The sequence below is a fragment of the Podarcis muralis genome, chromosome 9, assembly GCF_964188315.1.
Source record: "Podarcis muralis chromosome 9, rPodMur119.hap1.1, whole genome shotgun sequence".
In the NCBI taxonomy this organism is placed as follows: Eukaryota; Metazoa; Chordata; class Lepidosauria; order Squamata; family Lacertidae; genus Podarcis; species Podarcis muralis.
Window position 1 is genome coordinate 9,691,583 of NC_135663.1, and position 26,801 is coordinate 9,718,383.

General features: G+C 46.1%; 1 protein-coding gene across 1 annotated transcript in view; it reads left to right on the plus strand.

The window, feature by feature from the left end:
* GC (GC vitamin D binding protein) overlaps nucleotides 1-26,801 on the plus strand; it is a 39,523-nt gene that overhangs the window by 6,109 nt on the left and 6,613 nt on the right. The window contains exons 2-9 of the mRNA XM_028744811.2: nucleotides 13,133-13,202; nucleotides 15,001-15,133; nucleotides 16,367-16,578; nucleotides 17,611-17,743; nucleotides 20,554-20,648; nucleotides 22,643-22,772; nucleotides 24,532-24,740; nucleotides 25,966-26,098. Of these exons, the coding sequence (XP_028600644.2) occupies nucleotides 13,133-13,202; nucleotides 15,001-15,133; nucleotides 16,367-16,578; nucleotides 17,611-17,743; nucleotides 20,554-20,648; nucleotides 22,643-22,772; nucleotides 24,532-24,740; nucleotides 25,966-26,098 (1,115 nt within the window). The remainder of the gene's footprint in view (nucleotides 1-13,132; nucleotides 13,203-15,000; nucleotides 15,134-16,366; nucleotides 16,579-17,610; nucleotides 17,744-20,553; nucleotides 20,649-22,642; nucleotides 22,773-24,531; nucleotides 24,741-25,965; nucleotides 26,099-26,801) is intronic.

Here is a 26,801-nt window from a genome sequence, read left to right on the forward strand (position 1 = left end):
CGGTCAGATGAGCGGGGTATAAATAAATTTATTATTATTATTATTATTATTATTATTATTATTATTATTATTATTATTATTATATTCCATGAGTTCTGGTTCCCGTCAAAGTGTTCTGTTGCACCAGAAGTGGTTTAGTCCTGCTGGCCACATGACCTGGAAAGCTGTCTGTGGACAAAGGCTGGCTCCCTCAGCCTGCAAGATGAGTGTCACAACCCCATAGTCACCTTTGACGGGACTTAACTGTCCAGGGGTCTTTTACCTTTTCTTTTTTTTTACCTTTCCCTTTGTTTCTCTCACAGTTGCAAGACAAAGATGTCCTTGCACTCTTTTGCATCTGCGTTTCAAAATGCACAGTTATCCTGCCATATAGTATGAGGGTGGCATTAGCACAGCTAGGCCCATGATATTTAGGCAAGCTAGGCCAGGGATAGGGAATACAGTGGTACCTCGGGTTACAGACGCTTCAGGTTACAGACTCCGCTAACCCAGAAATAGAACCTCGGGTTAAGAACTTTGCTTCAGGATGAGAACAGAAATCGCACATCGGTGGCACGATGGCAGTGGGAGGCCCCATTAGCTAAAGTGGTACCTCAGGTTAAGAAGAGTTTCAGGTTAAGAACGGACCTCCAGAATGAATTAAGTTCTTAACCCAAGGTACCACTGTACTTGGCCCTCCAGATATTGCTGAACTTCAACTCCCATCATCCCTGGTCATTCAACATGCTTGCTGAGGCTGATGGCAGCTGTAGTCCAGCAACATTTGGTGGGTCAAAGATTCCCCCACAGCTGAGCTAGGCAGTTATTGAGGGAGTTGCCGCCCAGCCCACAACTATGCTGCAGATTGTTCCCCCTTACCAGGAGCTGCCAGTGGGGAGGGGCTATTTGCAGCTGTGTTGCTGCCACCTACCAGAATAGGGAGGGGGTGGCAGGGGGTGGCAAGGTCAGGGCAGTTTGAGCACACTGAACAAGTCCATGTGGCACTCCCATTGGGATGCCCAAACTGCATCATGGTCTCCACAGCCCTGCCTCATCACTGTTGCAGGACATGGTAGCAATACCATTGCCAAAGCAGGTGTACTGAACTGCCTCTGCTAACTGAGAACTGGGGGGCCAGAGCTGCATGCATGATGTCAGGACATCGAAGGAGCCAGAGGGTGGAGCTGGACATGGCGTCAACGTGGCTCCTCCTGCTGCTGCCACTGCCTCGGGGCTGCTTCCCCACACCTGCTCCTCGGAAGCAGCAAGAGGAAAAGGAGCCACCCACAGACCCCCTCATTCAACATGGGGGTGCCCCTCCCCAAAAATATTGGGGGTCCCCAAAAGGGCTCGGCCCCCAGGAGATGGCACCCCGGGCTCTGCCCATTGCTCACCCCTGCCTCTTGCCCTTACAGGCATTTCTCAAGAGAAGCAAATAAATTACAGTGGTACCTCAGGTTAAGTACTTAATTCGTTCCGGAGGTCTGTTCTTAACCTGAAAACTGTTCTTAACCTGAAGCACCACTTTAGCTAATGGGGCCTCCCACTGCTGCTGCACTGCCAGAGCACGATTTCTGTTCTCATCCTGAAGCAAAGTTCTTAACCTGAAGCACTATTTCTGGGTTAGCAGAGTCTGTAATCTGAAGCGAATGTAACCTGAGGTACCACTGTATTTGCAATAGCTACACAACTCTAGGCGGGGATCTTCATCCCCCGTGGATCTAAAGGTATATGCAGAAGGGGCTTTCAGCCTTACCCTTGCTTAGCAAATATAACAGGCTACTTTCCTTCTCACCACTTCTCTCTCTCTCGTCCCAACCACGGCCCCCTCAGGAGCAAAATGTATACAGTGGTACCTCGGGTTACAGACGCTTCAGGTTACAGACTCCACTAACCCAGAAATAGTACCTCAGGTTAAGAACTTTGCTTCAGGATGAGAACAGAAATTGTGCAGTAGCGGTGCGCAGCAGCAGGAGGCCCCATTAGCTAAAGTGGTACCTCAGGTTAAGAACAGTTTCAGGTTAAGAACGGACCTTCAGAATGAATTAAGTTCTTAACCCGAGGTGCCACTGTAGATGGAATGGGCCAATGTGTATGGCGGCGAAAGGGTGATGGGGCAGAACAAAGCTCCTTTCCCGCCCCCTCCCCAAGGGCCAGGCTATGGACAAGCACACATCTCCTTTGTTAAAGGAGGAGATCGTCTGCCTCTACTTTGGAGAGGCTTCTTGTGTCGTTGCAAGTGCACCTCTCTGGTTATTTGGCAAACACATTTGTTCATGTGTTCCTGGGACAGAAGGCGTTCTCTTTATCTCTTTCATGCCCTCCCTCATTAAGCCTCAGAGTATTTTCCTGAGCCTAAAGACTACAAATTACATGGTAATTAATGCTTCAGTTGCTTTGGAAAGGCAGTTGAAGTGATGCTCTGTTTTTATCAACGCTCTAATTGGATTTTCTTGATGTGATAAATGGAGAAGCCTCCACGTTAAGCAGCCAAATGTGTTTTCAAAGCCAGTAAAAGTTCCAGGAGCTTCTTCATCTGCAGCCTCTTTGACTAAGCTGTGTCCCAGGCCTAAGCAACAACTTCTTCTTCTTCTTCTTCTTCTTCTTCTTCTTCTTCTTCTTCTTCTTCTTCTTCTTCTTCTTCTTCTTCTTCTTATTATTATTATTATTATTATTATATACCACTCCGCATCCAAAGAGCTTAGGGCATTTCACAAGGTAAAATAAGCCCACAGTGTCTATAGTGTGCTCCAATGGCTCAATTTGCCATATTTTGCCTGGGGACCAAAAATGATTTGCTTTTTGATCAGGTCATCATGTTCCATAATACACACACTCCCCACCCCCCCATCTCATTATTGCGTTAAATCAAGAAAGGTTTGCAGGGTCTTTTTGTAGATGGTGAGGCAGAAGTGGCTAAGAGCTAAGCCACATTTTATCAGCATCTATTTTTTGGAGAAATGTTCTGAGATTTCTTTCTTTTTCTCACCCCTCCACCCCTCCCCAGCCCCGACCTCTAAACAAGACTGACTTCTGGCCTTTTGTTCTCGTGTGTTTGCCAGTGACCTCACTTCCTGCCAGGGAAGTGAAGGAAGACCTGCCTTCTCAAAGCATCTTTAGCTAGTAGCTTCTGCGCCCTTCAGTCATGCAAAGAGATACTTAACGAAATTGGCTAGAGCCATTAACTCAATAAATGGATTGGTTTGAGCACTTAAGGATCCCCTTCAGCTGCAGAAGCCCATCTTACAGATATAAAACCACAGGCTGGAAGACAACATCACACCTAAGCCTTTTCCGTCCTGCCACCAAGCCTATGACAATATTGTAAAATTGGCCATCCCTAGCCTAAATAGAAATTATCACCATCGCAAAAATTACTCTTCAGCTTAAGAAAGGAAAACTCCATACCCTTCAACATTTCTCTGAGGAAAATAGGGGTGTCCTATTAAATAATAATGATAATTTTATTATTTATACCTCATCCATCTGACTGGCTTGCCCCAGCCAGTCTAGGTGGCTTCCAAAATATATAAAAACATAATTAAACCTTTAAAAACTTCCCTACACAGGGCTGCCTTCGAATGTCTTCTAAAGCTTATTTAGTTACTTATCTCCTTGACTTGGGGGGGGGGGGTCGCATAACTCCATACCCTCCGATGAAAATAGGGATGTCCTGCCATGCCCTCCAACATTTCTCCTATGGAAACAGAGGCGTCCTAAGGAAAAGCAGGACATTCTGGAATAAAATCAGAAACCAGGACGGCTTCTGTAAATCCAGTACAGTGGTACCTTGGGTTAAGTATTTAATTCGTTCTGGAGGTCCGTTCTTAACCTGAAACTGTTCTTAACCTGAAGCACCACTTTAGCTAATGGGGTCTCCCGCTGCTGCCGTGCCACTGGAGCACAATTTCTGTTCTCATCCTGAAGCAAAGTTTTTAACCTGAGGTACTATTTCTGAGTCTGTAACCTGAAGCATATGTAACCTGAAGCGTATATAACCTGAGGTACCACTGTACTTAGAGGGTCTGAAATACTCAGAGTGGTTTAAGAATCAATCCCACTTCCCAGAAAATTCAGAGAATTGTAGCTCTGGGAGGCAACTCCTGCAGCCAAGCTGGTGCCAAATGTATTGTTTTCCTTTCATTTGGACCACATCAGCAAGGCCGAGAGTGGGGTCCTGTCGTCTGGGCAGCCCAGGACCTCCATCCACACTGCCCAAGCTTGCGTCCCAGGGAGATCACTTCAGTGCTGCCAACACAGCACCCATGATTATTTGTGGGATACCATGACTGTTTAAGGGACGCGGGTGGCGCTGTGGGTAAAAGCCTCAGCGCCTAGGGCTTGCCAATCGAAAGGTCGGCGGTTCGAATCCCCGTGGCGGGGTGCGCTCCTGTTGCTCGGTCCCAGCGCCTGCCAACCTAGCAGTTCGAAAGCACCCCCGGGTGCAAGTAGATAAATAGGGACCGCTTACTGGCAAGAAGGTAAACGGCATTTCCGTGTGCTGCGCTGGCTAGCCAGATGCAGCTTTGTCACGCTGGCCACGTGACCCGGAAGTGTCTCTGGACAGCGCTGGCCCCCGGCCTCTTAAGTGAGATGGGCGCACAACCCTAGAGTCTGTCAAGACTGGCCCGTACGGGCAGGGGTACCTTTACCTTTACCTTTTATGACTGTTTAAAGTGGTATGGTACTGCTTAAAATGTAGAGTGCAAACAGGACCTGAGACTTTCTCCACAGCCCTGGCTAGCCACCCGAAGCAAGCTCCTTCCCAGTTATCCTGTGGATCCAGCAATTGTTTTTGTAGGCAAAGGTCATTAGAGCAGGACAATGACCCAGAGATAACTATCCTTCTCAGTTGCACAAGACGGCCTTGACCAAACAGAAAATACGTGGGCAGGGTGTACTAGTCCTATGCCAGATTGAGAAATCCTTGCAGCAATTTACCAGAAATAAGAGGCATGTCAGTGCCAGAGTGATGCTTGCTTTATTAAGCTGTAGATAAAAACAGGCTTGTTGTTGTTGTTGTTGCTGCTGCTGCTGCTGCTGGATAGCATTTGTTCCAATTGCTGCCACTGCTACGCTATAAGATCTGTAAAGTCTCAATGATCTGTTTCTCCCAGTCCTTATTGGTGATGCCTGGGAGTGAACCTGGGACCTCCTGTGTTATGATGATGATACAAATTAAATTAAATTTGTTATTAATTAAAATTGTATACTGCCCTTCCTCTGTAGATCTCAGGGTGATTCACAGCATCAAAATAACAAAAGAACAAAATAACATAAAAAGAACAAAAGAAAATACATAATAAAACCAAGAACAAAAAAAGCACAAATGAATACTGCTCCCCACACACAAACACATTTAAAAGGATGTAGGATATTAATCAGCCAAAGGCTGGTTGAAGAGGCCATTTTGTCTAGTGCCTAAAGGTGAATAGTGTCAGCTTCGCCTTTGAGCCAGTGCCACCGACTGGGCTCAACCTCTTCAGCCCTGACTGGGTCAGGCGAGCTGGAAAGCACTTCCAGAGACCTTTCACGCAGGAAGCAGGTCTAAGTGCTGTGGACTCACAACTCAGAGCTGTGAGCACCAAACTCACTTCCAGTAGTCAGCGGAGCACAGCAGAGCATGAACCACACGAACGACAGCTTCTGTAGAATAACTTCTTTTATTCTCAACAGCTACTATACAAACTAACTACAGACTAAATGGAGACGCTGGACTGCACTGAGTGTTACAGCTGCATGAGCAGCGACCTTATCTATACACAGATAACACTCAGACTTCCCCTTTGAAGTCAGGCTGGAGCGGAATAAGTCATGAGCAAAATCCGCCCCCTCCTTTCTGAAACATCAGCAGATTCTTGCAGTGGGAGGGGTGAAATATCCTCAAATAGTGAACTTCCCCTGGGAGAGGATTCCACTAATGGGAATCCACTGTGTTCCTGTGTTGCCACCCTCCAGATCTCTCGAGGAGGAGGCACACAAAGAAGGGCCTCAGAAGATGGTCGCAGGGTGGAGGTCAGTTCACATGGAGACAGGTGGTCCTTGAAGTATTGTGACCCTGAGTCGCTTAAGTCTTCATTGGTCAAAACCAGCACTGTGAATGCTCTGATTCTGTGATTCCTCCTCTACAAAATGTCCCAGAGTTGTGCTCCCTTCTGCAGCACCACCGTCTCTCCCATGGCTACAATTCCAGAACCCAGTTAGGGTGGAAGGGTCATAGCTCCGTGGCAGAACATCAGCTTTGCATGCCAAAAGTTCAATCCCCGGCATCTTCAGGTTAGCAGCGGATCTCAACCTGTGGGTCCCCAGATGTTTTTGGACTACAACTCCCATCACCCCTAGCTAGCAAGACCAGAGCTCAGGGATGATGGGAGTTGTAGTCCAACAACATCTGGGGACCCACAGGTTGAGAACCGCTGGGTTAGAGGATCCCTCTGACTGCTACAAGGCAGACATTACTGAGCTAGATGGACCAATAGTGTGACTCAGTATGAGGCAGCTTCCTGTGTTCCTACCTACGTTAGTGGACAGCTCAGTTGGTTAGAGCATGGTGCCAATAATGCCAAGGTTGCAGGTTCGATTCCCATAAGAGACAGCTGTGTATTCCTGCATTGCAAGGGGTTGGACTAGATGATCCTCATGTTTCCTTCTAACTGTATGATTCTATGACTGATCTTCACAAAAGGAGCAGAAACTTTTGAAAACTTGGAACTTGAAAGCGGGAAAAAAAATACTTGCAGATGTGTTGTTTGGATGGGGAGGTCTAGCATACAGATCAAAACACGGTATGTATCTGCAAATATATCCCAGGTTTCAATTCAAACAGTCTTGTCAGGAGAGAAATACTCCATGGAATTGAATGTAAAAGTGGATGCAAAAGCCACCACCATTTCCCCCAGATTCCCCACTTGCATTTAAACTGATGGCCGTCTCTCCGGAGGCCGAGCCAGCACACTTACACAGCTACTTGGTGAGATTAGCTATTCATTAATAAGCCCTTCAGCACAAATGGAAGCTACGTGAGTTGCAATATTCTCTTTTGAGGTTTCATAATGGAGACGCAGTGTGTTATTTCATTGGAATCATATTGACTTCTGTATGTTTCTCCAAGATATTTCCAGCCAGAACAATATGCGCTAGCAAATCCTCGCTCTTTTGACAATGTGCGTCGCGATAGTGCCCTCTTTGGGTTCTTACCGGAACAGAAATCTCCTTCTTCCTTTTGTTAACAGGCAAGGGGCAAGAGAAGCAACAGGATAGTCTAGACCCCAAACCAGCATGATAAGGCACATCTGTTAAGTGCGGGGTTCTCAGAGTGGGCAGTACCACCCCCTGTGGGGCAGTGCAATAACCTGAGAGGACACGCTAAGGTGTAAATGACGATGAGACTTTGAAAAGCTGGTATTACTGAATCAAGTTCATTAGTTTTGTTGAATGAATTAAACTAAATAGTTTCAACTGGATTTTCAATAAATGTGCACCCAGTTGTTACTGTCTTGAATTTCATTGTGTTGTTGTCTTCCTTAGTGGGTTGTGCAAACTGCTATTTTGAATAATGGTAGGAGGCATAGGGGATGAGTTTATGGGATGAAGGGGGGGGTCACCTTCTGTGACCCTTCTACCACCCCCTTGCCTCTTAGGAGTAGTGTGGAGGGGGTGACATGAACAGTTGCCCTGGGTGCAAAATTGTTAGGGGCACAAAATTTCAGCACCCAGTGCAGTCTCAATGTGCTTCTGTTATTGGCCTCAGTCTAGTACAGTGTTTCCCAACTGGTGTTCCGCGGCACAGTAGTGTGCCGCGAGATGTTGCCTGGTGTGCCGCTCCGGCGGCTCCTCTGCGGCGGCGGCTACAGCGGCAACCTCGGGCGGCTCCTGAGGCGGCGAAGGCGGCCCAGCGGCCGGAGGCGAAGACGGTTGCGGCTGCTCCCGACGCTCACCAGCGGCCTCCTCTTCCTCGCCGCTGCTGCTTCGTGGCTTCTCCTCCTCCGCCTCCTCCTTCTCCTTGCCGCCGCCTTTTTCGGGCTCCGGCTCCTTCTTCCCCTCAGGCTCCTCCGCGGAAGGCCCATCCGGCAGCTCGGCCTCCGAGTCGCCGCTGCTGCTGCCGCCGCCGCCTCTTTCTCCTCCGCTACCGCCGCCGGGCTCTCCTCCTCCTCCTCCGGGCCCCTCGTCCTGGGCGGGCAGAGCGGCGGGGGTCTCGGCGGCCGCCGGGCTCTCCTGGGTCTCCTGCATGGGGGGCTACGCGGCCTTCCCGCTCGCCTCACACGCGCGGTGCACGAACAGGCAAGGCGGCGCGCTGGGCCGAAAAGGGGGAGGGAGGGGGCACAGAGCGCGCAGGCGCACGCACAGGCGCGCGCGCTGGGGAGGCGCCCTCTCGCCGGGCTATGTGCGCGAGAGCGGACCCGGCGGCGAGTCTCGCGAGAGGGGCAGGGACCAACTCGGCAGACGAGAGGGGGAAGGAACGGATTCCAAAACCGGTGTCTTGCCGCGTTGTATATGTTAATTTCCTATGTTAATGGGCTAGGACAGGGTTTGCGATCGGTTAACGCCCAGTTATGCTTTCCCCCTAGGAATTAGGCGTTTCGGTCTTGAGGTACGCTCGCTTCACACCCCACTTGGAGGTTCCCCGGCAAGGGGGAGGGAAAAAAATTGAAAGTTACACTTTCGTGCGTCCCTCCCGGCGTGACGCTGCGCGCTGACGTCATGGGGCTGTAATGGTGGTGTGCCTCGAGATTTTTTTCATCAAACAAGTGTGCCTTTGCCAAAAAAAGGTTGGGAAACACTGGTCTAGTATACCTGAAGGAGCATCTCCACCCCCATCATTCATCATTCAGCAGAACCTATATCCATTGTGAAACAATTTCAAATGTTCAATTTGGTGCAAGTATGGAGCAGGGATGAGGAGCCAGGAGCCTTCTAGTTATCTGTTGAACTACAACAGATGGCTGGCTGTGTGGGCTGGGGCTGATGAGAGACAGAGTCTAACAACTTCCAAAGAATCACTGATTCCACATCCCTGCCTGTAGAACTCACTTGCTTTGCAAGATCTTGCACTCATTCTAACTTTTCTCAAATGTTGCTTCAAAAAGACAAAGAATCCCGCCTGCTTCTTGCAGCTTTTGGCACTTCATGGATTGCCTCTGTTTATTTATTTATAGACTAGAGTAATGCACCTTCAAAGTGAATATTATGTATGCTGCATTCTCTAAGACTCCCATACTTTCTTGTTTTCTTTTTATACTGCATTTAATGAACCTCTCTCTTTTCCTCTCCATCCTCCTCCATTTCTTTTCAAGGAGCCGAGTCTACTTTTCACTCATTTGTTTCCCTTCGTTGAAAATACTGCTGGGAGCATCTGGATGGCGCCGATATTGTTGCTTTTAGTTTTACTTATTTTATTATTTCCCTGAAATACCATCTTTGCATTCTCTCCTCTTTCTCTATTCTCCACTTCTGTAGACTAACCTGCGTTTTTAAGAATGCATATTTATTTTATCAGTCTTTTTTTCTAAGATGCTTGCTTTCCAAACTTATACAGGCCAACTCAGTATCGATTCTTCTGTTCCTGTCTGTTTCTCTACCTCTTTGCTAGTTTCTACTCTCCAATGCCCATGGCCTCTGTGCTGAATGGCTTCCTAAAACAGAAACTGTAATCTTTCTGTTTTCTCATGATTATTGCTCTAAGGCAGCAGGGGGGGTCATTCCCAGGGTCAAAAGTGGCCCTCCAGACCTCTCTATCTGGCCCTCTCCGAAAGCATCCTAGACTAAACTCCTCACTGGTTCTGCTTCACAGACAGGCTCTGGCAAATTGAGTGGATGAGACTAAGAGTGGGTTCAATTTTCAAGAGAAGGCTGTTTCTGTATACAGTGGTGCTCCGCAAGACGAATGCCTCGCAAGACGGAAAACCCGCTAGACGAAAGGGTTTTCCGTTTTTGAGTTGCTTCGCAAGACGAATTTCCCTATGGGCTTGCTTCGCAAGACGAGAATGTCTTGCGAGTTCCTGCAGGGTTTTTTTCCTCCCCCCCCCTTTTTCCCAAGCCGCTAAGCCACTTATCAACTGATCCGCTAAGCCGCTAAGCCGCTTAACAGCTGATCGCTAAGCCGCTTATCAGCTGATCCGCTAAGCCGCTTAACAGCTGATCGCTAAGCCGCTTATCAGCTGATCCACTAAGCCGCTTAACAGCTGATCCGCTAAGCCGCTAAGCTGCTTATCAGCTGATCCGCTAAGCCCGCTAAGCCGCTAATAGCGCTAATCCGCTAAGCCGCTAAAGGGCTTGCTTCACAAGACGAAAAAACCGCAAGACGAAGAGACTCACAAAATGGATTCTTTTCGTCTTGCGAGGCACCACTGTATTCTGTAGAGGGAACTGAGTGGCAGATGGGGCTCGTCAACCTGGGTAGGTAGCCCATCTAGGAGAAAAACTCTGACCCTAAAAGAAAAGGCTATGGAGTAAACCCTACACACATCAGGAGTAGAGTCCCTAAGATCGTTGTGTTAGAATTCCTGCTCCATGATTGGACTCATGGGATTTTTGTCTTTCACATGACAGTATATGTTTTGACTCCACAGAGTGGGAAGTGACGGAGACAGGATGTTTTTGTTACTGTGTTCCGTGAAGTGGGACTATTGTCCTTTGTTCTTTTTCTCTTTGCTGTCTGATGCTAGAGAGAGAGGGAGCCATGTTGCAGTTCTCTGTGTGTGTTTATATGTAAATAAAGTAGATTAGCCAAAATGCTGAGTTGCTGAGGTCTGCCACGCAAGTGGCGCAAACTCTGCGGATCCGTAAGTGTGCCGATGTCGGTTGGCACCGATCGCTGTGATGTTTGGGCTGAAGAAAGCTTTTGAAGCTCCCAAACAATCGACCAGGAGAGAGGGAACATGCCAGTCAGGCATGTGTCTCTGCCAGGGTCCTACTCGAGTGTAGGCTGAACTCCTGGTGCGTTGGATGGCACCTTCCAGCAGCTCCTGGAGCCAAGCTGGTGCCAAATGTATTGCTCTGCTTTCCTTTGAGCCTCACCGGCGAGGGCAAGAGAAGGGTCTTGTTGTCTGGGCAGCCCAGCACCTCCAGACACACTGCCCAGGGTTGCACCCCAGGGAGGTCACTTCAGTGCTGCTAATGCAGCTGTTTGACTTCACTCCATTGTCTCTCACAACAGAGAGATGTCAACGATTCATGAGCATGCAGCTTGATTTGCATGTGGGGTGTTTATACATCTTCATTTGCCCGGCACTTTTCTAGGCATTTCTCTTTTCACTCACCAGGTGGCAAAAATTCCATTGTTTAAAGCGGATTTAAACTGCCAGAGTATTTTCACCCACTCTTAACTGCACAAAACGTCCTTGAATCCACCACCCTTCTGAGTAATACCCCTCCACACCCTCTCATTATATATAAGGGTCTGGTGACTTCTGTTTCAGTGTATCTGAAGAAGTGTGCATGCACACGAAAGCTCTTACCAATAACAAACTTAGTTGGTATCTAAGGTGCTACTGGAATGAATTTTTTTATTATTATTATTTTATTTTTTTTGTTTCGACTGCGAAGAATGACAGTCTCGAGGCTCCCAGAAGAGAGCACAAATCCTTCCTTCATTGTTCGGGTTTCCATGCTCTCTCTCTCTACCCGAAGCCTTCGCCCAGAATTAATGAGCAGAAACAGCAATTTCCCTTAGAAATTCTCAGCTTTTGCTTCTAGAACATAACATACTCATTTCCAAAATATGCAGTGAGGATGAAAGAAGCAGCGGTAAAAAGGATGCTGGGATTTTTTATTTTATTACATTTTGCAGCCCTATTAGCCTTAATGAATCAAGAGGAGAGAAGAGAGGAATTGTGGAAATTGGGGCCCTGGAGGGGAGGAAATGAGAGAGGTGGGTTTAGGATAAAATATCTTCCCCTTGGTGATTGTCAAGACTCATTTCAGCGCCGTAAGCACTCGGTGGCAATTGCTGAAACAGTGAGCTGCCTTTAGGTTGTGACGTATGCCTCTCCAAGGGATTCAGGTGGCGCTGTGGGTTAAACCACAGAGCCTAGGACTTGCTGACCAGAAGGTTGGCAGTTCGAATCCCCGTGAGGGGGTGAGCTACCATTGCTCGGTCCCTGCTCCTGCCAACCTAACAGTTCGAAAGCACGTCAAAGTGCAAGTAGGTAAATAGGTACCACTCCGGCGGAAAGGTAAACTGCATTTCCATGCGCTGCTCTGGTTCACCAGAAGCGACTTAGTCATGCTGGCCACATGACCCGGAAGCTGTACGCCGGCTCCCTTGGCCAATAAAGCAAGATGAGCGCCGCAACCCCAGAGTTGGTCACGACTGGACCTAATGCTCAGGGGTCCTTTTGTGCCTCTCCAAAGGTGTAAGCCATCTTCCAGAAACTGTTCCTAACCTGGAGTTATTGAAGAATAAACAGCAGCATGCTTTCAGGATATTTAAGCTCGGCCATTATCAAGCAAGCAACCTCCCCCCCAATGTTTATTAAATTTTCTGTTTTACATTTTTGACTATTCATTTAAACAACCTTAAAATATCAATGACTTCCCTTCTTCTTCTCTTCCCGTGGTTCATTTTGCATAACATAAATCCCTGCATATTTTATATAAGCTAAACCATTGAGTCTTCCATTATTGCATCCATCAAAATTATTTACACGGTTGAATTTATCTGAATGCTGCCCATGTTTTCAAATATGCACAGTTTCCCCCCATATATTCAATAAACATTTCCCAATCTTCTTCAAACATATGTTCTTCTTGTTATCAAGCAGGCAACCTTGCAGGAATCTGGAGATGGACAAATGCTTTCAGTTGTGTTGTGGGCCACCCCACCTACATCACATGTGACGTACAAAAGAAAGAACACAAAACAGAGTTTAAGTATGGAACTTCTTCCCAATGGCAACAATGATGGTCCCCAGCTTAGATTGCATTAAAGGAAGATTAAACAAATTCATGGAGGGGAAGACTATTTTAAAAAATAAAAATAAAAATGTTTTTATTTGCAATTTCAACATAACCATATAGTCTCATACATTATTTTCCCCCCTTCCCCCCTTCCATGGTGACAATGATGATAACAGTAACTGGGGTGATATGGTAGCTCTTTGAAATGCAAACGGGCTTTTGAATTAATTGCTCTTCCTCCTGTTTGGTTTTTCAGGACGGGATTACATGAGAGACAAAATCTGTCAAGAATTCAACCACTTGGGGAAAGACAAATTCCGTTCTCTGTACGTATTTTTGAAGGCGATGCCTATTCAGAGCCGCGCACCTGCTCTCCTTCAGACCAGCCAAAATGGGGAAGCTCTGGTCGTAAAAGGGAGATATCAAATATCTGTTTCTGAACAGGGCTGCCCCTGTTTGGTTTCGAAAATACTGAGCTAAGCCGGGTGGGGGGAGCCAGAGCAGAACCCAATAAGGAGAGAGTTTGGTGGATCACACAGCCATTTGGTAAGGCAGGCTGAATCTGAGGGAGAAATAATAATAATAATAATAATAATAATAATAATAATAATAATAATGTATTATTATTATTATTATTATTATTATTATTATTATTATTATTTATTTATTTATTTATTATTATTTATTTATATCCCACCCTCCCCAGCCAAAGCCAGGCTCAGAGCAACTAACAACAATAAAAGTAACACAGTTTACATAAAATCACAATCAAGTAATTGAAATATATTCTAAAATCAATACATTCTAAAATCAATTCAGAATCAAATTAATGGCAACCATTGGGCTAGAGTTCTGTGAAGATTGCCAAAGGAGGCGGGTCAGGCTGTGCCCTGGCCAGAGGCCTGGTGGAACAGCTCTGTCTTGCAGGCCCTGTGGAAAGATGTCAAGTCCCTCAGGGCCCTAGTCTCTTGTGACAGAGCGTTCCACCAGATCGGGGCCACGGCCAAAAAAGCCCTGGCTCTGGTTGAGGCCAGTCTAACCTCTCTGTGGCCCGGGATCTCCAAGAAGTTTTTCTTTGAAGACCATAAGATCCTCCGTGGGACATACCAGGAGAGGTGGTCCCATAGGTACGAGGGTCCTAGACCTACTGCATTGTGGGTGGAGACTGCCAGAATGTGGAATTGAATGGCGTTTCGTGTCTAGGGTTTTGCTGGCTGCTGCTGGTGGCAACAGTATAGCGTGGAAATATTTGTTTTATTTATACTGTTATTAAACAAAATTGATATATTGCTTGATTGCAACAAAGCCCTTGGGATCCCTCCCAACTCCACAATTCCATGTTTGTCATTTTGTTTATTTGTCTGTCTGTCTGTCTGTCTGTTTATTTTGCATTCCGCCCTTCATCCATAGATCTCAGGGCGGTTCACAACATAAAAATGCAAGATAAAAAAACCACAAAGTACATGATATAAAAAACAGGAAGAAAAGTAAACCAATGAGCCCCACCCCCTTCCCAAAACACATTTTTAAAGGTATCAAATGTTAACCAGCCAAAGACTAGGACTAGCCACCTGAGAAACACTTTCTATCCAAATGCGATTTTGGTTTTAAACGCGGTATAAGGAGTCTCTATGGGAGTATATTGTATTTAATTATGGGGTATCAGAGTCTTTAAGGAGCTAACCAGGTTGGGATAGCCGGGATAGCAGGCTTGTTGGGTTTTGAATGTCTTATGCAGATTTTTTCAATTTCGTTGTTCTGTATGAGACAATGACAATAAAGATTATCATATTGTATTGTATTGTATCGTATCGTTATCGTATCACCTGGTTGAAGAGGAATATATTTGCCTGGCTCATAAAGGTATATAATGAAGGTGCCAGGCAAACCACCCTGGGGAGAGCATTCCACAAGTGGGGAGCCACCACAGAAAAGGCCCATTCTCATGTTGCCACCATCTGGACCTCTTGAGGAGGAGGCACACAAAGAAGGACCTCAGAGGATGCTCTCAGGGTCTGTGTAGGTTCATATGGAGAGAGCCATTTAAGGCTCCATAGGGCAAAACCAGCACTTTGGATTATACTAAGATTATTATGATACCCTTTCCCTCCTGTTGGTTCGCAGAGCAATTATCATGAACAGCAGGAAGTATACCAACAGCACCTTTGAGGAAGTCAAGAGTATCGCGGTGGAGATTGTCGCCCTTGCGGGAAAATGCTGTGTTGAGGGAGCCGACCCGGAATGCTACACAACAGAGGTACACTTCCACAAGCATATATGTGCACCCAACCCTTCTCGGTGCTACTGTAAGTGGTACCAACTTGAGGAAAACATTGGGGGGGGGGGAGGTATGGCAGGTTCCCCTGCCCCCTCCATGCCACACTCCTTCCAAATCGAGGTCAGGCCAGTGTGCGCTCAGGCAAGCTCAGTGAGCAACAGTTGGTGGCAGCATGGATGTCAGCATCATGGCCGGGGCACTTGCTGTCCTCCCTCCCTTCTCCCCTCAGTCAGCTGGCCAGGCGCACTTGTCAGAGCTTGGACCACCACTGTGGTAGTTCGGGGTAGCTCCCAAGGGGGCCGCTGTTCCTGCCGTGGGATGGGGCTGCCTCTGCTGGTTCACCCATGCACTCCTGCTGTGCTGCTCCATTCCAAACTGTCAGGGATTGGACTCAAGAGGGCAAGGTGGATGAGGAATGGTGGAGATCACACACACCTCTTCTCCTGACGCTGCAGGAGAAGAGGCATGCAACACTGATTTATAGCAGGGGTTTGAGGAGTTTGAGGAAGGTCATGTGGGAATGTTCAGGGATGCAGGAGAGAATCTATTGTTTAATTATTTCCTTTCCAACTTGTGTTAACAAGTTCGACAATTTAGCAGAGTAACATTCCCCTTTTTAAACTCAGCGGATGCGTTTGCTTAGGCTCACCAAAGCCTCTATAATAACTGTTTTGGTATTTTCCCCTTATTCCCTCATTAAAGATAAGACACGACAGAGTCTTCTATAAAAGTATAAAAAGAGTTTACTCACGTTCTGTTCACAATTGGATCCCAGAAGGCAGACTTAGCTTAAAAGTAACATACATCTGGAAACTATCCCATAAAGAGACAGTCCGTTTGTCCTCTCTTGGCTGGAGGCCAAGAGAGCATCTTTGGCTAAGCAGATGTTGCTTCTTCAATGCACATATTCAAAGAGAGAGAGGTGGCTGCCCTGCCCTGTCCTTTTGTCGTTACCTGCACAGGTGAGGCCACGTTCACCTCTAGTCACATGCAAAGGTAATCTGTCCCAAAATTCAATGTATTTTTCAAAACGTTTTTCAAAAAAACATTTTCACAGTGTTTTTTATGCGTGTGTAGATTCCACCTAGATTTCCCTTTGCTTTGATCAGACAGTGTTTTTTCTTGTGATCTTATGTATCAGAGGCTGTAGTACTTAGGCAAACTTGTAACCTTTTCTTCTTTTCTCCTTCCCTCTCTCTTCCTCCCACCCAGTCTTTAGCACTCTCGGCCAAATCCTGCGACCCAAATAACCCTTTCCCGAAGCATCCAGGGACAGCTGCCTGTTGCCGCGAGGAAGGCCTTGAACGAAAGCTTTGCCTTGCAGCCTTGAAGCACCCACCCAAGGAGTTCCATACATATGTGGAGCCATCCAATGAGGAACTGTGTGGGGCCTTCAGAAAGGACCCCCAGGACTTTGCAGACAGGTGAGTCATGTGTGCATTTCAACTGTGCCACTTACCTGTCCCATTCAGGCACCAGAGTCCATCTCTGGCCACACTCTGATGGCTGGTCCAGATCTCATGGACTCAGGGGAGCCCTGGAGACAGATCCCTGCTGTTGGAGAGAATGCTAAAGGTTCTAACTCCTCCATCTACTGATTATCCTATCATAATATAGTCATACCTCATGTTACATTTGCTTCAGGTTGAACATTTTCAGGTTGCGTCCCGCGGCGACCCGGAAGTACTGGAAAGGGTTATTTCCGGGTTTTGCCTCTCACACATGCGCAGATGCGCAAAATGATGTCACACGCATGCACAGAAGCGGCGAATTGCGAACCGCAGACGTGGGTTGCGTTCTGCTCATGTTGCGAATGGGACTCCAGAATGGATCCCGTTCGCAACCAGAGGTACCACTGTAGTTCTTACAGATCTCACCCTATGAAGCTGCCTTCTGCTGAGTCAAGATCATTGATCCAGCTAGCTCAGGTCACTCCTGTCCACCAACAGCCTAGAATTAGTTTTCTACTCTCAACCACAGAGAGGAAAAGCTGGGACCTTCTGCACTCAAAGCATATGATGTGCTCTACCCACTGAGCTATGGCTCCTTCCTGGGTCTGTCATAATGCAAATATACCACCCCATATATTTTCCTTCTAGAAACTTATTTTTTCTCCAGTTTGCCCAAAGTTCTTTCCAGTGAGGTGTCTGTGAAGCGAGAAAGAGCTTTCAAGCCACAAACGGGTTTTCATCTTGTTGTTTTGCAGAGCTGGGGATTTAATATTGGAGGGATTTGTAGGTTGGATAGGATATTATTTATTATTTATCCTTCCTCTTATCACTTCTATGAGTTAACATCCAGTTAGTAGAGTTTAAAATTTACCATCCCTTTGCAGCATAGAATGTGGAAACTCGGCACTCGGAGAAGTCTGACAGTGGAAGTAGCTGCAAAGATTTCGCTGACCTCACTTGTGATATGCAATCTCCTTATGTTCTCCTTTGTGGTCCATTTTCTAGGTTTCTGTATGAGTTTTCCATTGACCATAGCCATACACCTTTGCCACTCTTGATCGCCTCCACAACGACCTACTTGTCCATCGTCGGAACGTGTTGTACCCATGCGCAACCCACGGTCTGCTTCTTAAAAGAGGTTGGTGCTTTCTTTTCTCAGCACTAACTCATTGCACTTTCTTTGTCTCTGAACAGCTCGAACAAACTCTCCTCCAATTCAGCTGCAGCCCAATGCCGGCAGCCATTTCCCTGACGAATGAACTTTAAGCACCAAGCACATCAAATGCCTTCTCAGTGATGCTTCGCAATTTGTTCCACTTATGTAGCATTGCCAGCCACCTAAGGGCACCATGTTGTGCATATTTGCAATGGGTTTTTAGAAGAAGAAGAAGAAGAAGAAGAAGAAGAAGAAGAAGAAGAAGAAGAAGAAGAAGAAGTGGTAGTAGTGGTAGTGATGGTAGTAGTTGTGTCAGGACTCACACTTCCCTGCCATTGTGCATTCCTTGGAGTCTGGATCTGCTGCCCATGTGGATCTTGCCGCCTGAGGCAGTTGCCTCACCTTGTCTCATGGGTGGGCTGGTCCTGCTCCCAACCTCTGTATCTGTCAAAAGCCTAAACCAACAGAGTTAGGAACACAGAATACTGTCTTGTACTGAGCCAGACCATTGGTCCATCTAGCTCAGGCTTCCTCAACCTCGATCCTCCAGATGTTTTTGGCCTACAACTCCCATGATCCCTAGTTAGCAGGACCAGTGGTCAGGGATGATGGGAACTGTAGTCTCAAAACATCTGGAGGGCCAAGGTTGAGGAAGCCTGTGCTAGGTCTACATTGTCTACACTGACTAGCAATGGCTCTCCAGGGTTTCAGCCCAGGAATCTTCCCAGACCTACCTGGAGATGCTGGGGCTTGAACCTGGGACCTCCTGCATGCAATCAGATATTCTTCTACTAGGCTACAGACCTTCTCCATTAGAGAAGTTGGGTGGAACTCACTCTTTGCTGTCCTTGACTCATGTGCAGAACTATTCAAAGTGCAGGCAACTCCCAATTTACATGGCAGTTATGTTCCAAGGCACCGCACGGTTACGTGAAATTGCATATATTGGAAATGCCATTGGCATTGAAAAGCCTGCAAACACCCTCTAAATCTCTAGAAGCCCTCGAAAAACCCAACAGAACTTACCAGATGCCCAACTCTCACTACAATCGCTCCCTCCAAACCTCCTAGCTCAAACTCCAACTCTCCATAGGCCTCAAAGGTCAGTGCAAAGGCTCCTGGGATTGCTAGGATTTTGCAAATTTTGCCCTTTCTGGGCTCTTTTAGGGCGTTTTTGCCATTTTTAAAGTCGCTAATGGGTTCAGCACAATGCACGTGTTCACAGTCACATGCCCATTGAATGTGCGTAAATTGGCCGTTGCCTGTAATGCAGTTGATGGGGAGTCACCACAGAGATCAACGTGGTGGTAGAGATTCTCACATCTCTGTGAGGTAAATATTTGATTCCCGCCATCAGGATTTACGATCTCCCTCTCACACCAAGAGACAGCAGGCCTGCGTTTTTATAATTTTCAGATTTATTTGTATTTACACAATAGTTCATTCTGAGCACGCAGCTCAGTCTTCCGCACTCGAAGGGTCAGATGAGCCCAATGCGGGGTGGGCTCTTTTCCAAAAGGAAATACGCCATCTGCTCCTCCTTTTGTGGGCTTGACACCAAGCCTGATCTCTGGCCATCCTTCTAATACGAGGAGATTCATGAGCAGCTTGTGCCCCCTCCCCTTAAAGCATGTCTGAGAGTTGCGGCCCCTCTGCCTGCCTGACACTGTCCTGAAAATTTACGACTTGCCTTCCAGGATGGGAGTGTTAGGATAGTTCCATTCCACCTTTGGAACAGATGTGTGGATTGTTGTATGTCACATGTCTGTTTACTTCCAGCGCAGTCTGCTGGGAACTTCCGTTGTATATTGCTTTTGCTATACTGCTGTTTGCTTGGACACAAAAGGGAAGCAGACATGTTTTTCCCTTTGTTCCTGAAGCTGAATAAATGCCTGTAAATATGCTTACACATGTCTCTGTCCGCCACTTCCATTGCAAAGAGTTCTTATCTCTGCTGGCTTCCGTGCTTAAGCTTCTGAAGGCCTCTGAGGCTTGAATCGCTGATTGAGTTCATCTGGCTGCCAGCCAGTGGCTGTAGCCACCTGGGGGCCTGCTTAATAATAATAATAATAATAATAATAATAATAATAATAATTCATTATTTATATCCCGCCCATCATCTGGCTGGGTTTCCCCAGCCACTCTGGGTGGCTTCCAACAAAGCACTAAAATACAATGACCTATTAAACATTAAAAGCTTCCCTAAACAGGGCTGCCTTCAGATGTCTTCTAAAAGTTTGGTAGTTATTTTTCTCTTTGACATCTGGTGGGAAGGTGTTCCACAGGGCAGGTGCCACTACCAAGAAGGCCCTCTGCCTGGTTCCCTGTAATTTGGCTTCTCTTAGTGAGGGAAGCGCCAGAAGGCCCTCGGCGCTGGACCTCAGTGTCCGGGCAGAACGATGGAGGTGGAGATGCTCCTTCAGGTATACTGGACCGACTCCTCGGACGCATCCTAACAAGGAGGGGCTCGCTTCACTCTCCGCATGTGAAGGAGGCAACCCTCTGTCTCCTCCTTCCTTCCACCCCCTTGTTCCTCGGAGCTCTCTCTTTCACTCTGGGAAGGAATGTTCCTAACACCCATTTTACGGTTGGTATTCTACGACAGAGTTCTAGGACTTCCTCGTGGCCACTTGCCTCACATCCCTGACAACTAAATTGAGTGACAATCTGCGATTGCAAAGCTCTGTTATATTTCGGATTCCTGTTAACAGGCACTTCCAGATCCGCTAGAAGCAGATCCCTTCACTAAGTGTGTCAAGTGTTTGATCTCACCTCTTTCTTTTACGCTGCAGAAGCTGGAGAGGAAGTCTCTCATGATGCTCACTGATCTGTCCAACAAAGCGTGCTCCCGCTATTCCGTGTTTGGGAAAGAGAAAACAAAACTCAGGTACAATGCAAACCTTCTGCATTCTATGTATTTATGGCAGGTCAGAACTTTACCTGTTGAATCTCTGAATTTTTGGTAGTTCCTGTTGATCGTGAAAGCTTGGATAGATCTATCTGGGTTGAAAGAAGCAAACTGCAATAGAATTTCACGGGATAGTACCAAATTTGCTACCATTTCCAAATGTGTCTTTCAAGTCGTGTTTTTCAAATGCAGCAGTGCATAAGAATTCTGTCTAGGGCACACACAAAATGATTCACTTCATATCTAAAGGTAAACCTACCTAATTCACATTTTGCAAAACAATATGAGAACTGAAACACAACCAACGTTCCAATAAATAAATAAATCACACTTTACTGAATTTTGCAATGCAATTTTCAACTAGACAATAATATAAGGGGGAGTTTGCATAAAAATGAATGTATTAGCGAAAATAACATGCAAACATGCATTATGTTAAGGGAAATGGTTTGCTAAAACTTGAACATTAGCCCAAACTGCATGCAAAAAAATGTTTGCCGGGCGAAATTCACACAAAAATGCTAATGAATTTTCATGAGGATTTAAACAAAAAATCACAAATTGCTGGAGAAATGTGGAGAACTGAATGTAAGAATGGAAAAATGAGAAACTGGGAGAGCCACAGTCTCCCTTTTGTGAGATGCCAGCTTCACTCAGGAGCTCCCAAGTTGGGCCACAGGTTCCCTATAGTATAGATCCTCTATAAACGTTTTGGTACTCCCATCCACTGTGTCCAGGTCACTGCCTGAAGCCAGATCACGACAATAGACCTATTGTTGCCTGGACACATATTAGGGACTGAGATTCTTCACACATTTAGCTTAGCATGGTTAGAATGCACCACACTAAATGTGGGAAGGTCAGAGAGTATCAGGATTTGGGATATGGAGCCAATCATTGCCCCCTTTCCTACACTGCTTCAGACAAGAATGCCATATAGGGCTAATAGGCATGTTGCAGCAATTCTGTGAACTGCCCTGAGACCTCTGGGTATAGGGCAGTATAAAAATTCAAATAATAATAATAATAATAGGAGCTGCATGGCCAGGGGAAAAACAACACTGTCCAGGGTTGTAAAGACTGCAGAGAGAATAATTGGGTGCACTCTTCCCACCTTGTTGTTGTTTAGTTGTTTAGTCGTGTCCGACTCTTCGTGACCCCATGGACCACAGCACACCAGGCACTCCTGTCTTCCACTGCCTGCCACAGTTTAGTCAAAGTCATGCTGGTAGCTTCGAGAACACTATCCAACCATCTCGTCCTCTGTCATCCGCTTCTCCTTATGCCCTCCATCTTTCCCAGCATCAGGGTCTTTTCCAGGGAGTCTTCTCTTTTCATGAGGTGGCCAAAGTATTGGAGTCTCAGCTTCAGGATTTGTCCTTCCAGTGAGCACTCAGGACTGATTTCCTTCAGAATGGATAGGTTTGATCTTCTTGCAGTCCATGGGACTGTCAAGAGTCTCCTCCAGCACCATAATTCAAAAGCATCAATTCTTTGGCAATCAGCCTTCTTTATGGTCCAGCTCTCACTTCCATACATTACTACTGGGAAAACCATAGCTTTAACTATACGGACCTTTGTTGGCAAGGTGATGTCTCTGCTTTTTAAGATGCTGTCTAGGTTTGTCATTGGTTTTCTCCCACCTTTCCCCCCCACCTTAGATCAAATCTATGCTTCCAGGTGCCATAAGAAAGCTGCAGAGATAGCGCAGGATAGTGCGCACCTCGAAAATGATCTCTTTCAGCTTCTGCCTTCTGGAAGAAGTTACAGAGTTACAAAGACTAGGACTAGCCATCTGAGAAACAGTTTCTACCCAAATGCAATTCTGTTTTTAAACTCAGTATAAGGAGTCTCTATAGGAGTATATTGTATTTTAAAATGGGGTTTCAGAGTTTTTAGGGGTTTTTGAATGGACCATTTTGGAATAGCTACACTAATTTAAATTCCCACTTATTTTCTCTGCCCATGTCTAGCTATTTCATAACATATACTCAGAAAAGTCCAAATGCTTCTGTTGAGGATATCTTATCCCTCGCTGAAGATGCTTCTGAAGTGCTTGCCAAGTGCTGCGATTCATTGGAAGAAGACTGCGTCCAGAAGGAGGTGAGCATTCAGGAGCAAAGGGCCATTTCACGCTGATGGCCGTTGTCATTCTGTTGAAAATAGTAGAGCATTCTGTGTCCAGCAGGAATGGCTGAGTCCTCTTATCTGCAGAATCAGGTGATGTAGCTCTTGCTGGGTTGTACCGCTTCCAGCTCCACATAGAAAAGTAGCAAATCAGGGAGACGGGCTTTAACTGGGCCTTCTCAACTAGTCTTCTATGTGCTGGTTTTCCATCTGCAGAACAATTTTTATATGGGGCATTCAGACATGTGATCCCGCCCTCCACTGGTTCCAAAATGGTACAAGACAGGAAGAGCTGTGTCATGTGACCATGCCGACTACGTAACACAGATTGAGCCAGCTAGTTCTACTGATATACCTGGAAGCAAGTTCTCCCTATTTCAATGAGACTTACTTCCAAAGAAGTGTGGATTTAGTGCAATGAGTCTATGAATTCCGAAAAAGAATATCCAAAAGTTTACCTGTAGGTAGGTAGGCATGCTTCAATCAGTTCATTTTTGGTTTGGACCACGTACAGTGGTACCTCAGTTTTTGAACGTAATCCATTCCAGAAGACCGTTTGAGTTCCGAAACGTTCAAAAACGGAAAACTCAATACGGAAAACTCAATACGGAAAACCCAGTACGGAAGCCATGTGGCATGTTCGACTTCTGAGGCGCATTCGAAAACCAAAGCGTTGACTTCCGGGTTTTCAGCGTTCGAGTTCTGAAATGTTCTTCAACGGAGACTTTCAAAAACTGAGGTACCACTGTATATGTCAGGGCTGGTTCAGATGTAGGTCAGCACTCAAGACGTAGAGACGAGCAGGAAAGTTAGCTCTTTATTCAAGAAAACAGCATCCCAAGCACCAAGGACTGGCCCCCAAGGAATAGTTGCCAGGACTGAAGGTCTCTGTCTTCTACTTCCCACTAACTCTCCTCCCCAGCTGGATGCCTCCAAAGCAGCCTTAAACATAGAGGCAAGGGAAGAGGGGAGCTTGCTGCAATAGGAAAGGCAAGCTCGGTGGATGCTTCTGCTGCCTCTAGCCCCTTCTTCTCTGCTTCATGTCCTGAGTCTGCCTTGCTTTCTGCATCTGGCTCCTCTCTCTCACTCAAGCCTGCTGCTTCTTCAGCCTCCAATCATTCTGCCCCCGCTTCATCCTCTGACTTGTTCTCAGTGTCCCACCACCACTCCCTGGGCTCTGAGCCTTCCTCCTCTGATAGCGCCCTAGGACAGGCATAGGTCCTCCAGATGTTTGGGACTACAACTCCCATCATCCCTGACCACTGGTCCTGTTAGCTAGGGATGATGGGAGTTGTAGTCCCAAAACATCTGGAGGGCCGAGTTTGCCTGTGCCTGCCCTAGGGGGTTCTGCCACTACTTTTCAGCCAGTCCTTGATGGTATAGTTCTCCCCTGGGACATTTCAGGTGAAGCAGGGACCTATGGCTCTTTTTTATCTTGAGTAAAGTCACTGGTTTATCTACTTTAGTATTGTCTACACTAACCAGCAGTTAAGTCTCCGGGGTTTCAAACAGTGGACATTTCCAGTCCTGCAAAGCAGATGCTCTACTACTGAGCTATGGCCCTTTCCCAAAAGGTGGATTTTAAAAACGTCGAGTTAGTTAATTACTTTGAAATTGGCCTCTGTGGCCGGACACGCCACATGAAATCGGTCTCTTGGTGCCCGCATCCTTCCACACGAACCATCGCATGTGGTTCAGTTTTGTTGCGAAATCATTGGCTGCCTTTCCTCCCCAGGTGTCGAACCACACTGCCAAAACCTGCAATAAACTCTCAACCCAAGATAAAAGAATTAACAACTGTTGCGCAGACAATTCTGGCTCCTTGCAGAAATACGTATGCATATATTCCCTGCCATGGGACAAGAATACCGACAGTTCAAATGTTGCACGCCCGACTCCTGAATGCCTGTGTAATGTGGACTGTAGACAGCGGGAAATTTATAAGTAAGTGTCCCCCTACACACACACACACACTTTCCTAGAGATAAGCTTTTAAATTAGCTGTAATTTAAATGTGCTTATTTATTATTGGCAACACCTGCTGGTTCCAAACTCAAAACTGCAAACTGACCTTAATTCCCACTTCAACATAAACCTGCATCAAAAAGGTGGGAGAACCCACTTATATGCTTTCCCCCCACCCAACTTGAAGGTAACAGGACATTTCTTAATTCCTCAGTGGTAGGACTTGTGGTAGGACTTGGGGCCTTAGGCACCAAGGAAAAGCATTTAAGTTCTCCCAGACAAGCTATGATGTGCTGTGATATGCAGGCGCTGAAACCGAATGTGTTTATTTTGAAGAAAAAAGTAGCCACGCAGCCCTGATTATCATGATTATATATTTATTTTTCACAACCTGAATTTTCCCCCGGAAAGGACTAAAGGCAGCTTACAGTTAAAAACAAGAACCACTACAAATATTTTCTCAAAGAAACCAATCATTTAAAAACAAATAAACATTGATAAAATTAAAACTATATACATATGTAAAATCTGTTAAACCCAGTGCTTTTTTTCTGGGGTACGCATACCCCTAAACATTTTGTGAATCTAAGTTTGGCCTGATGGAGGGGCAGTATTTCAATATGAGTAGGAAAATGAGAGTACCACTAAACATTTTTATTTTTTATTTTTTTTAGGAGGGGAAAGCACTGATTAAACCCATACCCATAATTAAAATAGAAAGAGAACAGTACAGTGGAACCTCGGGTTACGAACGTGATCTGTGTGGGAGGCACATTCACAACCCGCAGCACCGCGTCTGCGCACGCACATGACATGATTTGGTGCTTTGGCGCATGTGCAAAGCACGATTTAGCATTTCTGTGTATGCGCAAGCCCGGAGCCTTGGGTACTAATTCGTTTGTAATGAACTGGAACTAATTCCTTCCTAAAACAAACTTTATAAGAAGAAGAAGTGTATCTGAAGAAGTGTGCATGCACACGAAAGCTCATACCAAGAACTAACTTAGTTGGTCTTTAAGGTGCTACTGGAAGGAATTTTTTTTGTTTTGACTATGGCAGACCAACACGGCTACCTATCTGTAACTGGATTTATAAGAACTGATTCATGAAGAATAAAAGTCCTGGTTAGCTTCCTGATATAAGAGCGTAGGAAGAGCTAGCGCAAACTGCGAAATGTTCTGAGACGCTTTTCTCTCTGTTGCAGCTATATACACCACTTTGCCCAGACATTCACGTATGCCCCAGAAGCTCTTCTCGTTGCTCTCTATGACGATAGCCTAACAGTGGCAAACAGTTGTTGTGGCACAGAGGACCCCGCTGCTTGTTTTGCAGGAAAGGTAAGATGCAATATAGTTCTGAAAGCTTCTTTTCATTTCTAACGGAAGCCCAGCCAATAATCCAGCGGCTGCATTTTTTGTTTTCTTGTTTTTTATTAAATCATTTTTATTGATTTTCCAATAAAAAACATCCAGTTAATATATCCAACCATAATACTCCAATTAAAATTTTTAAAAAACTAAAATAGAAAAAACCAAATTATAGTCCAAATTATAATTATTAATTTTTCAGAGCTCCCCACAGTCTGGATCTCTGAAGCATATCTCCACATCTCAGTCCTGCCTCTCCTCCTTGTTTCCATATTTTCCACATCTCGATTTTGACGCTTTATAATTCTCCGTCCCTGAGTCCACGATTCTCAGTCATGTCAATCATCATGTACTTTCATCTGTCGACTACAGCTTTGTTAGTATATATTTTTCCAACTGTCTTTTTATCAGCGCAGCTTCCTCTGTCTCCGTTCCAATCCGGGATGTTGTTCAAGTCTGTTATCCGAAGTTTAATGGCACAGCAACTCTCAAACATTAATTGTCCAAACCTTCCTTTTGAGCTTTATTGAGCCAGTACCTTCGCGGGTGGTGCTGTGGGTTAAATCACAGAGCCTAGGACTTGCCGATCCGAAGGTTGGTGGTTCGAATCCCTGCAATGGGGTGAGCCCCCATTGCTCCATCCCTGCTCCTGCCAACCTAGCAGTTTGAAAGC